The sequence below is a fragment of the Loa loa genome, assembly GCF_000183805.2.
Source record: "Loa loa unplaced genomic scaffold supercont3.155, whole genome shotgun sequence".
NCBI lineage: Eukaryota > Metazoa > Nematoda > Chromadorea > Rhabditida > Onchocercidae > Loa > Loa loa.
The window spans coordinates 97,554-112,458 of NW_018108335.1; the positions used below are offsets into that span (position 1 = coordinate 97,554).

General features: G+C 34.1%; 3 protein-coding genes across 3 annotated transcripts; 2 read left to right on the forward strand and 1 right to left on the reverse strand.

The window, feature by feature from the left end:
• Positions 1–115: 115 nt before the first annotated feature.
• LOAG_00482 (hypothetical protein) lies at positions 116–1,303 on the forward strand (the record flags this gene model as incomplete). The annotated part of the gene is made up of 2 exons (XM_003136022.1): positions 116–147; positions 1,036–1,303. The coding sequence occupies 2 exons, from the start codon at positions 116–118 to the stop codon at positions 1,301–1,303; spliced, it is 300 nt and encodes a 99-aa protein (XP_003136070.1).
• Positions 1,304–1,988: 685 nt separating this feature from the next.
• On the reverse strand, positions 1,989–7,352 carry LOAG_17930 (hypothetical protein; the record flags this gene model as incomplete). Its single annotated transcript, XM_020450598.1, has 10 exons — positions 1,989–2,168; positions 2,297–2,452; positions 2,625–2,832; positions 2,915–3,071; positions 3,723–3,882; positions 4,142–4,335; positions 4,749–4,855; positions 4,986–5,219; positions 6,986–7,226; positions 7,292–7,352. The coding sequence occupies 10 exons, from the start codon at positions 7,350–7,352 to the stop codon at positions 1,989–1,991; spliced, it is 1,698 nt and encodes a 565-aa protein (XP_020305705.1).
• Positions 7,353–12,770: 5,418 nt separating this feature from the next.
• On the forward strand, positions 12,771–14,851 carry LOAG_00485 (ribosomal protein L9 domain-containing protein). Its single transcript, XM_003136025.2, has 6 exons — positions 12,771–13,076; positions 13,359–13,524; positions 13,625–13,749; positions 13,893–14,048; positions 14,321–14,488; positions 14,603–14,851. Exons 1-6 carry the CDS (start codon positions 13,011–13,013, stop codon positions 14,753–14,755), a joined length of 834 nt encoding a protein of 277 aa, XP_003136073.1. The 5' UTR covers positions 12,771–13,010; the 3' UTR covers positions 14,756–14,851.
• Positions 14,852–14,905: the final 54 nt, after the last annotated feature.

Below are 14,905 nucleotides of genomic sequence, written 5' to 3' on the forward strand. Positions count from 1 at the left end.
GATTATAATTATTTTCATGTTGTCATTCATAACTGTCAAGAAGGACAACAAACAGTTGTTTATTTAACCAGTCAATTTGTATAGAAATGGACAAAAGACAAAACAATGAAAAGAAATGAAAGAAGGAAAATGTGTATTGAAACAGATGTAATTTCACTTTTATCCGGGCAAAAAATTCAATTACATCTCATTGACAAGCGGGTAATTAGCAATGACTCATTTGCAAAACTATCCATCTGCATGTGAGCAATTAACAGTAATTAGCAGTAGTAGTAATTATAATGGAAGATGGTACGAATGAAAACCGATGAATGGACAATAAAATAGTCCAACTGATGAATGGTCAACGAAACAAAAAATATGTGTCAAATTAAGATTTCTGAATGATAATTTACTGAGTGATAAATTACTCAGATTCGAACGAATAATATCCATTCTTTTCAAATAATTACAGGAAAACTTCAAAATACCGTAGAAATGTGGCAAACGTCCTAAAAGTTATAAGATTACATCAGAAAGTTGTAAAAAGTTCATAAAAGTTATTGATTGAGACAGATATTAAAATAAAGTTAGAACAATTTCACGCGTTCACCATCTGTCACAAGAACAAATTTGCTCGCGGTAGATATCATCTAAGTTGTATTTCTCAAAGGCTCTTCATTGATGTTGGCAAACATATTCTATTCAAAACATTTTGTTCACATTCGTGCCCATAGCTGACGTCAACCTTGTCGTTTTTTTTATTTTGTGTGTGAACTAACAAAAAAAATGATTTATAACCATTTAAAATTGATAGGTTTGGCTTCATGTTACAGCTTCTCTTGTTGATCCTTCTCTTGCTAGGACATTAGGATCAGGTAAACCTGTGTTCATCCATTGTAGTGTATTCTCTTTTACTATTCAATTCGAGACTAGCAAAATATAACGTAACTTGTAAAATAAATAACTTCAACTGATAAAAAACAGAATATGTAAATCACCCAGTACTGTAACACAGATAGGTAGAGCAATTTGACATAGTAAATTTTGTTTCAGAAACAAACGGAAAAATACATTAGTCAACAGTCATGGCTATGGTCCATATGGGTTTGGTCCGAGAAATCGTGGTTTCGGTAGTTTTGGCTTCTGGTGCAACAAGTTTCTGAACCGGACTCTAAACTATGTACAAGTGGCGAACTTCTGGCAAATGACTACTGAATTTTCTATTATATACCTGGGAAAACCACACTGTGCGTGGAGTTTAGGCGATATTGTAATGCGACAGGAAATGTCGGGCACACCAGGAAAACACGGCACATATTGACCATATATCGAGAAAATCAGAAGATTGCTAAATATTTCCCAATAAGTATTTGAAGGCATTTTTTGGGTTTGAAGTAGTTGAGAAAGAAACAATTAGATTTTTTCTATAACATTGGTAAGGATAAGGGAATGGTCACATTTGAATTGAACTGAGCTCAACTCGTAAGAAGTGCAACTCAAAAATTTGGAATTTTACGGCTTACTTCCTCTTTATACATGACAATCTTACCGGAATTACTATGATGAATTCGCTTTTTATAAAAATCGTTACGACAATCCAGCAGCCATCAGTTTTGAAGGACTTCAGCAAGAACGATTGGATTAGTCATATCCATTCTTTAAATAAAAGACTAATGTTTTCATGATTACTAAATGATAAAAACCAGTGCCTGAGAGATGCCTAACTCTTTTATGCTCTTTGTTTCTAATTTTAATCCAGATTACTTCTATTTTTATAATTTTAGGACCATTTCATAACGGCATTTGGGGATTTATGAATCATTCGCCATATTGGTTCGGATAAGGGAAAATATTCCGCTGCAGTTGAGTTTCATGCGTTCAAAAATTTTTATTTCTCTCTATATTTTGATGGTCAACCAGCAGTTATTTGAACAACAGTGTTTTTAAAAATCACGACTTCGATAGTTTTACGGAAAAGCATCCATTCTTAAATGAAAATATGAAGGTTATGCGTATGTTTCCACCGTATCAGTTGGTTGATGTTGTTGTAAATAGGGCACTTGCTGACCATGTACTGGACAATGTCTGATACTTGTAGTTTCTGGGTACGCAGCTGTCCCACCGTATATCACAGTGTTATTCGCTATCTCCATTGCGTTTCCAGTCTGTACCAACGATGTCTGAGCCTTAAATTCATCTTTAAAGTGAAATTTATCGAGCAATCGATGCCTGCAATATCAGTAAAAGCATTCATCCAGGAAAAATAGAAAAAACCTTTTTATCCTACAAAAAATATTTGGCGAGATAGACTTACAAAAGACCGTTGTGGAATGCCAGCTGTACAACAATGACATAACAAGCGGCATATATTGCGTGGTTCATCCGAATCTCGCCTTTCCGTTTCTCGGATAGAATATATTAAGGAACCGATAATTACCAGGGAAAACGATACGAAATATAACGGGTGAAACTGAAGTTTCTTTTAAACGGCGCACCCAAAAAGTGATTTTTATCTAAGGTAGTCAAAACTTGCATAGAGTAGATACTTCAAACACACCGACCCACCTCACTTTTAAATCATCTTTTGGAGGGACTAATTACTTTGTTAACACTAACGACAGCTTTTCAAACAGATAACTTACTTCATACTTGAATATAAATAAACCAAAAACAAGAGTGTAAAAGTCGGCAGTAAGTACTGATAAGTTGAACATAAGAGCGGAAGACTCCTGCAAAACCACGCTGACCATTGAATAGAAGAGAAACATAGAGGCAGCAAATAAAACGTAATATACTACGATCATTCCTGACCAGTTGATTGATGCTAACTCACGATGTTCCAAAGCAGCACTGGAATAATACCTTATCATATACAAAGAATTAATTTCCTCTCGTTTATTATTTTAACAAAATGTTACCCGATAAAACTTACAGCTGTATCCCCGAAATGATTGAGCCAAATAAGCCAACCATACCAAGATATTCGACTCGGTTATTTTGTTTCACTAAAAATTCCTCACATACATTACCCACTGCATATAGAACTGAGCCAGTCAAACACAATACATCACCCAAAATTCGGTTAGAACCTGCAAAACTTGTTGATGAAATGGAAATTAAAATGAAATTAACTTGCAGCATACACAAATTATGGCCATTTCATTACCGTAGCGTCATTTGTATTCAGTTTCTTAGTCACTTGCATTACCTTTTATATATAGATTTATTTTGTTTTTACTTTCTTATTTCTTTTTTACTTTTTATTTATTTATTTTTTATTTCCACCTTTTTTTTTACCATAGAGTAAAACAAATATTGGATATCCTAAATGTAGTGATTGTATCTTTTTATTCAAAAAAAAATAGCCAATAAATTAAAATAACTTATATAGATGAAAGAAAATATAAAAAATCTAAACTTAAAAAAATACCGAAAAAAATGAATAAAAGACGAAATAAGATATTTTCATCTTCTGATTTAGATGAGGAAGAACTGCTCTAGATCATTCAATGACAAAAGTTATAATGGCGACAGTTTCAACAGCAATAGTGACCTTTTGACATTAATATAACTTTTCATGCTTTAGGTATACCTGCAGCACGTCATAATGCATGAGAAATATGGAGATGGAATAGTTAAAATGGGAAGGGAAGTGCGAGAGTGGAGAGACAATCTTGAACATAACTTCATTACGTTTGTTAGCCTGGTTTTAACTTGAAGGTTTCAAAAGCATAAATTACCTCCAGAAGCACCTTTTCCTTCTAGAGCATCAGCCCAAATAAGAACAGCAATTCCGATAAGACAAATTCCAACACCGATTATATGTGTCAAGAGGTAGCGCGTGGAAAGGAATAACCATGATAATAGTAATACCATCGGTATCGTTGAGCAATCCAGCAACTGAAATATCGACAGTTGTACTAAATAGGGCTTCACATTTGAAATTGTAAAAATGTATCCACTCTGTTAAAATATCAGCATCATCTTCATAAAAGATAACAGGGAAAACTTTGAGCAGAATTTAACTGGAAGCATCAAAGTATTGTGTAATCACTCCCCACTACTACGGAGAAATGATGCACTAAAATATTCGAAACTGATTGGTATTCTTTATTTTTGAAGAGCATTTATTTTAAAAGGTTAAAATAACTGAAAGTACCTGCACACTAGTCAAATTAGTAAACTGATAAGCGTAAACAATGATATAGTTAGCTTCAACATCTACAATAGCCAACAGCAAATAACGCCATCCACGTTTCCTGAGTACTGGTAAAAACGCATTCTCTTCTTTTCGGAAGACGAGCATTGTCCCATAAATGGATGACAACAGGAAATAGTTAAGAAAACTCTGAGCTGAAATTCAATTTCTGCAATGTGTGTGGGTGCTCACAAGTGAAAATTTGTTGTAGAACTTCTTATTCACTTATCTTCCAATTCATCCATTCGGAAAAAAGCTAGTGGCAGATGGTTTTGAATAAGTTAAAAACATTTAACATACACGTCGCTTTTCGAAATAAGCTGAGCCAAGATAATGTCACACAATATATTAGTCACATAATGGATCGAAATATCATCAGCAATTTTATTTTTGAAAATCTCGTTATTCAATAATTTTAATTCCTTTCATATATGCAAATTTAAAACTAGTCGATCTATAGTCCCAGTGATTACCCAGTGGAAATCTCACTTTCTCACTTGTTTGAAATTTTGGACTTATCCTTACGTCAAAGTTTGCTACGCCTCATTCGCGAATGTGGATTTCGTACCTGTCGGAGTACTCACTCCTCTGTCACTGAGTAACTGACTACCAACACCTGTACCACATAAACATAATGACAGAATTTGTCCATATACAATGTTTCGAAATGTCCTCCTGAAACAAGGCCATTACAAACATTACCAGTGAAATGTCCTAACAGAATGATACCAGCAACTTCAAAATACAAATGTCGACGCTTTCGAACCTTTAAAACAAGTCTGAGGGAGTGAAACGAAAAATAAACCTGAGGATATCATTACTGCAACAAGGTGAGCAATCGATTCCTTCTTCTTCCTGATAGGACGTTATCGCATCTGATGGTAAGGGTGTATTTAGCGAGATGCTCATTTGGCTTGCTGGCGGTCCCATATAAGAGGCACCACGGGGCGTTAGTACCATGCCGTTTGCTGGCGAAGTTTTGTTGACAATCACTTGTGGTGTCAATGACTGTTGTAATGACATAACTGTATAATAATTTCTGAAAAAAAACCATTCTTTGATTACACTCCCAACATAGACCTTCAACTAAATGATTTGGGATGGCTAAGTTATCAATGCAATAATTTTTTAGTTAGAAAATAAAACTGAATAATAGTAATCAATTCAATAGTAGCCTAAGCAGCCGACAGATCATTCGGAATGATTTGATTTCTATCTTAAAGCTCTTCTCGAGAAATTACATATATATATATATGTTCCTCAGCCTTGCCACGAATTAAAGTTGTCCTACATTAGATCACAAAGTTTGGTTAACATTCAAGGAATAGTACCGATGTGACTTCATCTATATGTGACTGCAAACACATTCAATGATTTGTATAATGCATGCACGAGTTGACTTTACATCTTTGATTTTTCGTTTTTACTACAAAGAATATAATTAATTTCCCTTAACATGTCATAAAAAGTAAGTCTAAATCATAAAATTGAAAATATGGGCTAACGTTTTGATCAAAAAACATGGAAAAAAACAATGTGATTTGGTGATAAACAATCAAAGGCAACAAGCTCAGCACTGATCTGACTGAAACAGATTGAATACGCAACTACCAATCTCTTTTGGCATCACTGAACAAATACATGACGTGCTTTATTCTATTCAAGTGTTGAAAAGGTTATAATGAAATGAAAAGGTTATAAATGAAACTGCTCAAGATAGGATGATTGAGGAAATTTATTTATATTTACTCACTTCATCTGTAGCATCTTTTACTCATTTTTCTTCCTTCCATCATTTTTAATTTTCTGTCTTTTCTTCTTGACTGAGAAAACTTCATCCATTCATAACAAACTCTCAGTACCGATATGCCCGAAACATTTACAGCGATAGCGACAGTTTATTCCAAAAGTAAAAAACTGTCGTGAAACATAGCGCAAACACTCTCTGACCTTCTTTTCATTCAACAAAAGATTTTTATAGAGCATTATCACATAAGTTTTTTCAAAAAACCAAAACCCAAATTCAAGATTAACGGGTAACGATAACAACATATACTGCAACACAAATTTGAAAAAAAAGTTATAATTTGGAGTGGAAATAGAGAGAAGATATTTTGCCCTGATTTAATAGCAGTTGGAAATTAGATCTAAATAATTCAAAACTGAAAAGAATATTAAAGAAAAAAAGGTCAACTTGTATATCTGCTTGGAAATTATAGAAATGAGCAAACTCAAAATAAAAGACACTGAAGACATAATTACAGCTCAGTTGTCATATCCATAGAAAATAAGTCCAAGATGAAGGGGATAGCATATAAGAAGCTAAGTCACTAATGGGAAGAGAAAGTCAAAAGAAACGTTTTATTAAAATGAAACTTTGCTGCTATTATTTCCAACAAATTTTTTTTAACAAAAAAAAAATGCTCACGAAGACATATATACTTATTTCATAACTGATCCCAACCGACACATATTTCAACGAGGACCTTATTTAATAAATTACCCTCGTTCTCTGGTTACTACACCTGTTTTAAACTCTCGTTATTAATTGAGTTTTTTGTGGGATTCACACAAAAATTGGATCGCAACTTAATAAGTTTGGGTTTATTATTATGAATACGACTTGAAATTTCTTAAAAAATCTGAAAAAAAAATCAATTTATCTGTGTAATTGGCCTGACTGACTGAATTTCTGAAATTGAGAAATTCAGCTTTTTAAATTTCACAAAATAAAAAAAAAACAGCTTTGGATGGATAATTAAAGTCAGATAAATAAGAAAATGAAATTCATGATCACGAGCTCACCTATGTTTTGGGCAGTTGGCGCCAATAATAGGCCTTCGTTCTGACAGCTGCCACTCAATAATGGACGCTGAATTAAGATTTGAAGATTCTGGAATTAAACCACGTTCATGAGCGTGCCAAGTAGCAATCGAATGTGACTGACACTGGTCGCTTTGCGATGACGATGGAACTGGCAACTGCCAGTTACAGTATTCTGACCATTCGCTGGAGTAACGAATGTCACCACCACGATTTCTTTCCACTGTAATTGAAATCAGTAGACTATCCTTTACTTCTGCTGTAAAAGTAAAATAGTGATTGAATTACATTCATCTAGCATTACTTCTATGTCACATATTGCTATAGCTTGTCTCATTCGAGAATCCATTGATTGGCAGATAATCAGGGTAGAAATGAATCCAAGCTTAAATCCCAGAAACATATTTACTATTTTAATCATACAGTCAAATTTATAAAATATCCAAGGAAATAAAGTTGCCATTATTATTCAACAGATGCCTCTTTCATACCAAAGAATCATAAAAATTTTCTTCAGTTCATCAACTAAATTGCACAAGATACAACTGGAATGATAATCAAATAGTCCCTTTCAAGCTGAATATTTCAGCAAGAAAAAATTTCTTGAGAATAAAAAACAATGATATAATGAAACTGCTATGTACTTTATGAACGAGGAATGAATGAGAGGCTTTAAAAAATGGTCCTATTTTCCATCTTTCTTGAATCTCATATTAAATCCCCTGCCAATAGCATCGTTTCGCTTCCCTTTTCACGAAATCGTAAGGAAGAAAGGAAAATTTACTCAACCGGCAATTCTTCAGATTTATTCTAGTTTCTAAAACGATTTTAAGGAAGGATGGTGAAATCTCTAGCTCCGATCTAAAATGCCTGAAAATCATTTCATTATGGGACATGTTACAGTGAAGAAAGCTAAATTTAATCAGTAAAGGTAGCAAAATCTAATCTATCCTATAACTAATATTTACAATAGCAATGAAAAGTATGCATTACAGATGTATTTTGATTAGTGCGAACAAAGAAGGCAATAAAATGAAATTTTCGTGAAACTTAAATTACCCGGAAATTGTTATGCATTATGATCATAAGAAGTTATATTGGAAGTACTCATTTTAGGCATCACACACGGAAATCATATTAAACTGAAAGCGCTGATTCGATAATATCCCGCTAGCAGATGGAAAGTATATATTTACCAGCTTCAGCTTGAATCAAATGTTTGCTCAGATTCGATGCATATCTGTGGTTTCAAATTGTTCGAATCATCTTTCCGATAATAATAGTATCCTGTCCCAAATGTACAATATCATTTGTGTAATCTTTGAATATTGTAGCTATAAATTACTACCATCATTTGCACAGATCTTTCTACAATTGCAAAACAAAGGATAAAGACAAGGATGATCGAGGAACAGATAACTGAATCAGCAATTGAATAAGGCCTCACAGAGAAGTTATCAGCAGAAAAAAAAGTAAAGGAAGATCACGAAGTACTACAACCAATCAGTAGTGCTGGATGTTAGAAACTGATTTTTTGTCTTTTTATTACGTTATGTCTATAACAGGATTCCATAAATAATTTAATGAATTTGACGGAATAATCAGGGTGGAGAAACAGAAAACAATAAAACTTTTAGCAAGATATTAATCAGATTAAAAGACATATGAAACAGTACTGCACGATGTGGAAAGTATGTAGTGTTTAGATATCACTTCATATTTAAACATATTTTGGATGTCATGAAACTCTTTTAAAAAACAATCGATAATTTTCAAACACTGCGAAGAGTGACTTAATGTGAAGCATAAACAGCATAGCGGACAGCTTGTTAGTTGATTTTAAAGATTTTTTTGGTATGAAATTCTTCGATTAGAAAATTACCATTATACCGAAATAAGCGACTGAACCGATAAGGCTGTCCACAAAGACATTAATATAGAAGCAGGGATTTTAGAGCTACCTTGGTGGAGACTTCTGAATAGCTAGAAACAAAAGAAATCAACAATTTAGAACGCTGAACTTGATAAAAAAAGTGCATCTGTTTTGATACACAATCATAGTAGAGATAAACAAGACATAATTACAACTGTGGTTATAATAAAATTTATTGGTTAAGAGAAATCAGAGGTAATGTTGCTTACATCTTCGTTTTAAAAAGTTAAAAAATGTAACAGTGGTAGAGTTCTAATTAATCCAGAACTTGAAATCTAATAGCAGTAGTCAATATGAGTAGAAATAAATTTATAACACTAAACATTTGTTTCCAGGATATTCTTAAGAAAAAATGTCATATTTCTCTATATACACTCTATAATACCAAAGTCGCAGTATTACAACTTCAGCTCGTTCAGTGGAGGTGGAGGACAGTAGCATAAACGAAACATAAATAGCATAACCTGGAAGACATTGATCTACATTCCATGATCTTTAGTGTTGATACTATAGGAAAACCTGAAACATTATAAGAGGGGAACAATATAAGCTAATGAAACATTAATAAGCATGACTGTATCCATGTACTGACAGACAAAACTGGGCATACATTTTCTCATTTTTGTTTAGATAACTAACAATGGCGCCAAATCAGAGCCAGTAGTAACATGAATTTTCTTACAAAAAGTTGTTTAATTTAAACGAAAATTAGTTTACTCTCGAGACTGAATGATGGAAGTTAAATGAAGCAGAAAGTGAATCACAGCAAACAAAAGTGCTTATCACAACTACTTGGAATATAAATAGAAAAATAGCTGAGTTTTAAAGTAATCAAGATTGAGTAAATTGATAATAAAGGATCTTCCGGAGAGAGATCTTAGAATTCAGAAATCATTATTTAGCCGGGATTTTCGCCGTCTCCATAATTTGCAATTGAATATCCGGCAAAAAAAATAACAACGGAAAATAATGATCGCGCCATTAAAAAATCAATTAGGAAGAGAACTTTCCTTTCTCAGAAATTTTGAAAAACACTTTTGTTCGACAATCATTTGGAGGAACTGTCAAAGAAAAACAATTAATCACAACTCGGATTTTTCAAACATATCCCGGAACTTCCATAAAATCTCAGCAAGTATTAGTAGATTTTACTCTCACTTCTTTCTACATTCCTTTTATTACAATGAATATATTATCAAATTTCAAACAGTACCTCGGGAAAAGATTTTGCAGATCACTTCAAAAATATGTGCGTGAAGGCCAAATAGCACTCCACGACATTTCTCACGTGAAAGTTCATCCTACCATACCCTTGAAAAACGAATAGCAAATCCACTCCAAACGTGTGTTTATTGTGTATGTGTATGTGTATGTGTGAGTATGTGAGTGTGTGTGTGTATGTGTGTGTGTGTATGTGTGTGTGTGTATGTGTGTGTATGTGTGTGTGTGTGTGTGTGTGTGTGTGTGTGCGTGTGCGTGTGTGTGTGTGTATTATGTTTGTTGCAGAATGGAAAGCCGAAGGAAATGCCTCAGAAAAAGCCACCCGAAAAGCATTAATCTTCGAGCACATTGTCAAACTCTAGTGATAAATTTTTCCATCTGCTCACAAACACTGATGACGTGATTTGGCCCCTTCACTATATATATCATCTATTTACACATCATACAACGTCATTTTCACACTACATTTAGAAGTACCAATGAGCTGTAAGAGATTACCACATATATGAGCAAACACTAATAGTGGACTTCAGTTGAGCAGCCAGTGCTAACATACGGGAATTCATTTTCAGACAAAAAATCTATCTTAAAACATTCCTACTTTTCTGTGGTCACTCTCTATTCAAATCTCTACCGTACATTGATTGGAATGGGAAACTCCAACCTTTGATATGTCTTTAGTTTCACAATACCAATATAAAAATGAAGGGGACCATTATTAACAAGGATCTGAAGAAGAGTCGGTACCACACCAGGTGATAATCACATTCCCTTATCAACCTGAAATTTTGATATATTTATCATCGGTTTTTAAACGGATAAACACACGCACTGTAAGCAGATCAAGTATTCGGACTGTTCCAATACATATGTTGGTATAGCACGATTGCACATTAGTTAAAATCTTTACGGAATAGTTCTTTCCACAATCATCATGGAGAAAATACTAACAAAGAGTAATATAGTAGAATAAATTAAAAGGAATGAGAAAAAGATGACTAATGTTTGAAATGCGCGCAGGAATTGGAGGAGTGGAAATGATATTATTTGAGGTAGATGAAGATTGATAAAATATTACTTCAAATGATCATTCCTTAGAATGCTATTCGTCATCCATTAAACAAACAAAATGACTACTGCATTTCCTCGAGAACAGGCCGACCTTCCAGTTATAAGAAACAGAAAAACAAGAGAAAAGCCAAGAAAACCACGTGCATAAACTTGATCAGCCCTATTCAGGACTATTTACACCAAGTGGACTATTCCAGTGCTCTTCTCAAAAGATGCAAAGAGAAAGTGAAAGGATGTAGTCTCCCCTAGGCCTATCGATTATTCGTCGGACTTTAATAGTCTTCCCAACTCAGGCTTTGTTATTTTACCAAGAAAAAAAAAAAGTTAGCAAAGCGATAGTACACCATTCAGTAGTTCGTAACTGATAAACTAACTTTTCTCATCTCTCTCTCTCTCTCTCTCCTTTAAAGGATTAAATTGCCATTTTAATTCAAGGACAAATAGTGGCAATACTACTAATAATAATACCTCTGTGTATATCGCTTAAGTTTTACTAATACCAGATCTTTGAATGAGAGACAGATTTCAAATTGAATTTTTTAATTTGATGAATTAAATTAAATTAAATTTTAAATCAAGTAGATTTTAAATTGATATGACTGCCATGTCAACTCCGAGATAGAAATTGTGCATTTCAGAGGAGAAAACTAAGGGAGAGGAGATTGATCTGCAGAAGTCTGTTTATCAGTTACGTAACTATTGGATGATATACTATCAGTAAGCTTTAACAATCTTTCATTTCCTTGACAGACGAGAATTCGGCAAAGGATTTTCGAAATTTTTTTTGCAGTCGTAGTGATGATAAAAATGACAAACTGAGGTTATATTTATTCAATTAGTTCGTTAATTGTAGAAATGAAATATGCGAAGGAACAAGCTAATATAAATTTTTAAATGCATCACCCTTATTGGTGCTGTCATCGCTTCTATACTTGGAAGATATCACATTTCGGCAATTTAATTAAGAAATAATTTTAGATGATGTCAATGGCAAATAAATGCATGGCAGAAAAACTCGAGAAAAAGATTATTGGTCCTTTGTGACAGAATTCGTCTTCCATCTCGACCGAGAGTTTTATTCGGCTCAGTACAAAGGATCAGTGTTTTTCTTATTGATGAAACTAACAATCAAGAACAGCAATGTATAAAATATTTTAACAAACAAGGGGAAACTGATGGAAACCACCAGATAGAACCAAGGCAACAGAGAGGAACTCTGGAATTGCCAGCATACTGAATAATCCACCTTAACGACTCATTATTCGTCACCCGATGAACTGAACAACCAACGACTAGCACCTCCTCAATTCCGCCAAGTGAACGGAACAACTCATCATCGATCACATCATGAATCTCCGGTAATCGCTATTCGAGTACCGACCTAATCCGACTTTTTTACCCATAGTGTTTACGGATGGCGAATGAATGGTATTGGGAGTTTTGTTCCCTTCATTCATTTTAGTTTTTTCAAACCCCAAAGTGCTTTTTTTGATGATGACAGAAATTTTCTATGGAAATAAAAATAACCATCTGTGAAAACTGGATTTAGGGTTACTTTTGCCTTCTGTGAACGATAAGTTAAAACTATCAGAAGTAATTTCCGACTGCATATTTGTTCCTGTGGAAGAAAGAGAAAGGAAACCCAGTTTGATATTAGTGTTTGGTATTCACACAATTCATTTCACTACTCATAGTTGCATCGATAATTTGCTGTGCGTGAAAGTCTGAAAAGATCTTTTGAAATATCTGGCTGGTTGAACTGGATTCCCGAAGGAATTCCCGATGCTTCTTCTACCACTTTGCAGACTTCTCGGCAATCTCACCAACAACTCAGTTGTACAGTATCGGGTGAGTGAGTCTTTACATTTCAGGATTAAACTTTGTCACTTGAATAGACCCATTTGCTTCCGAAATCAGCCTTTCTGTGTTGGTTTTTTTTTTTTCATTAAGTACATATAAAGCACATGATACATTCCCATTTGACTGGGCACGTTATTTCACATTGTCATACATGTTTTTAACTACTGAATGACTTTCCTTCATTATCGTCTCGTCCTTCTGCGGGAGTTTGGTTTGCACTTGATAGTAGGTACTTTCTCTTGACTCAGTTAATTTGAATTATTATTGCAGTTTACATGGATTCTACGAAGGGTTTTTGCTTCAGAACCGACACAGCTGGAACGTATGCAACGAAATCCAACCGAACATCCAGATCTTATGAAACTCGAGGTTGTCGAAATTGAGGATTTGAAACCAGTAGGACCTCTGAAAGTTATTTTACTCAGAGATGTAGAAGGTTAGTTTATAAATTAGATTCAGTGCTCCAGCTTATCATGTAAGTAGGACATAATTAAATATTGTTTTTGGAGTCAGCAGTTCTAAATTTTGTTTTTGAGGTATTGGTAATCAGTTTGATGTTGTTGAAGTGAATCGTCGACTTGCACGAACAGATCTGTTGTTAACGCAGAAGGCAGCATATGCTTCACCATTCAACTTGCAATATTATGGAGAGATGAAGGAGGTTTGTATGGGAATTAAAAGAATACAAGATGAAGTAACATATGTACTGAGAAAAGGCAGTACTTCAAAAATAATGGGATAGTTCATTGGTTCTGAAGAAAAACCCTCATTTTTAAAGGATTGCTTCAAGTGCCTTATTTTCAGAAAATGAAAGATGAGTTGATAAAACGGGTTCGCATTCCATATGATTACATATTGCTTGGAAGAGAATTGATCAGAAAAGTTATACCTCTGCGAGTTTCTATGGAAAGTCCTTGGTTACTAGACAAATCGATCGTTAAAGCCTCTCTACGGCAAGAGGTGCTTTTTCATTATTCTTGGATTGTCTCTTTCATTGTTGGAGAAATAAGGTTCTTCTCTTATAGTTCTTGATTAGCAGCCGGACTAACTTGTTAATTCTGTGTTTAATATATAACTTCTTACATCTTGCACTTAACAAACATCACTACCCTTAAATGTACCAGACTATACTAAAATTTGAGGTGATTATTTGACTTCCTTTTTTCTTTCCACATTTTCTTTGTGAAAAAGCTTTATTAATATATCGTACTTTAATGCGAATGACATTTCAGGGAGTTGAAGTTATAGATGACATGATTTTTCTCGAAAATAAAAATTTGAGAGGACCAAATATCGAACTGGAAGCCCATTTGTTACGATTTTACGTGGTTATTTGTAATCAGTATGTTATTCCAATGATTGGTCGCATTTGCCATACTTCGTCAGACGAAGGCAAACAGGTTCATTATTTTCCAGTTTCAAATGCTTTTTTGAATTTTTCAATGCGTACTGTGGACTCTGCGCTTAATTCTCGTGAATACCTCTTCCATCTATACAGTTGTGCAGTATTGCAGATTCTTTATCCTGAAACAACCCGAATACCAACTGAGGAGGATCTCGGAAAGTATAACATAGCCGAAGAGAAGCCATATTTCGCGGAAAAAGCAGAAATCTTCAGAGACTTTGATGTCATTGGTCTTATGATGCAAAGAAGACAAAATAAATAGAAGTCGTAGGTCATAAGCTGCCGGTAGCTAGAACTAATGGCATATATTTTCTGTAGCACAAAGTGCAATATGTCAAAAAAAAATCTTGCATAGAAAACAGTAATCGCAAAAGACTCTAATGTCGCAAAGTTGGGCCGGTGGGAATGGAAA

Coding starts and splice junctions, on each gene's coding strand:
- LOAG_00485 (XM_003136025.2), top strand. CDS start 13,011: ATGCTTCTTCTACCACTTTGCAGACTTCTCGGCAATCTCACCAACAAC. Junction 14,049..14,320: donor AAGCCTCTCTACGGCAAGAG/GTGCTTTTTCAT, acceptor ATGACATTTCAG/GGAGTTGAAGTTATAGATGA. Junction 14,489..14,602: donor CGTCAGACGAAGGCAAACAG/GTTCATTATTTT, acceptor GCAGTATTGCAG/ATTCTTTATCCTGAAACAAC.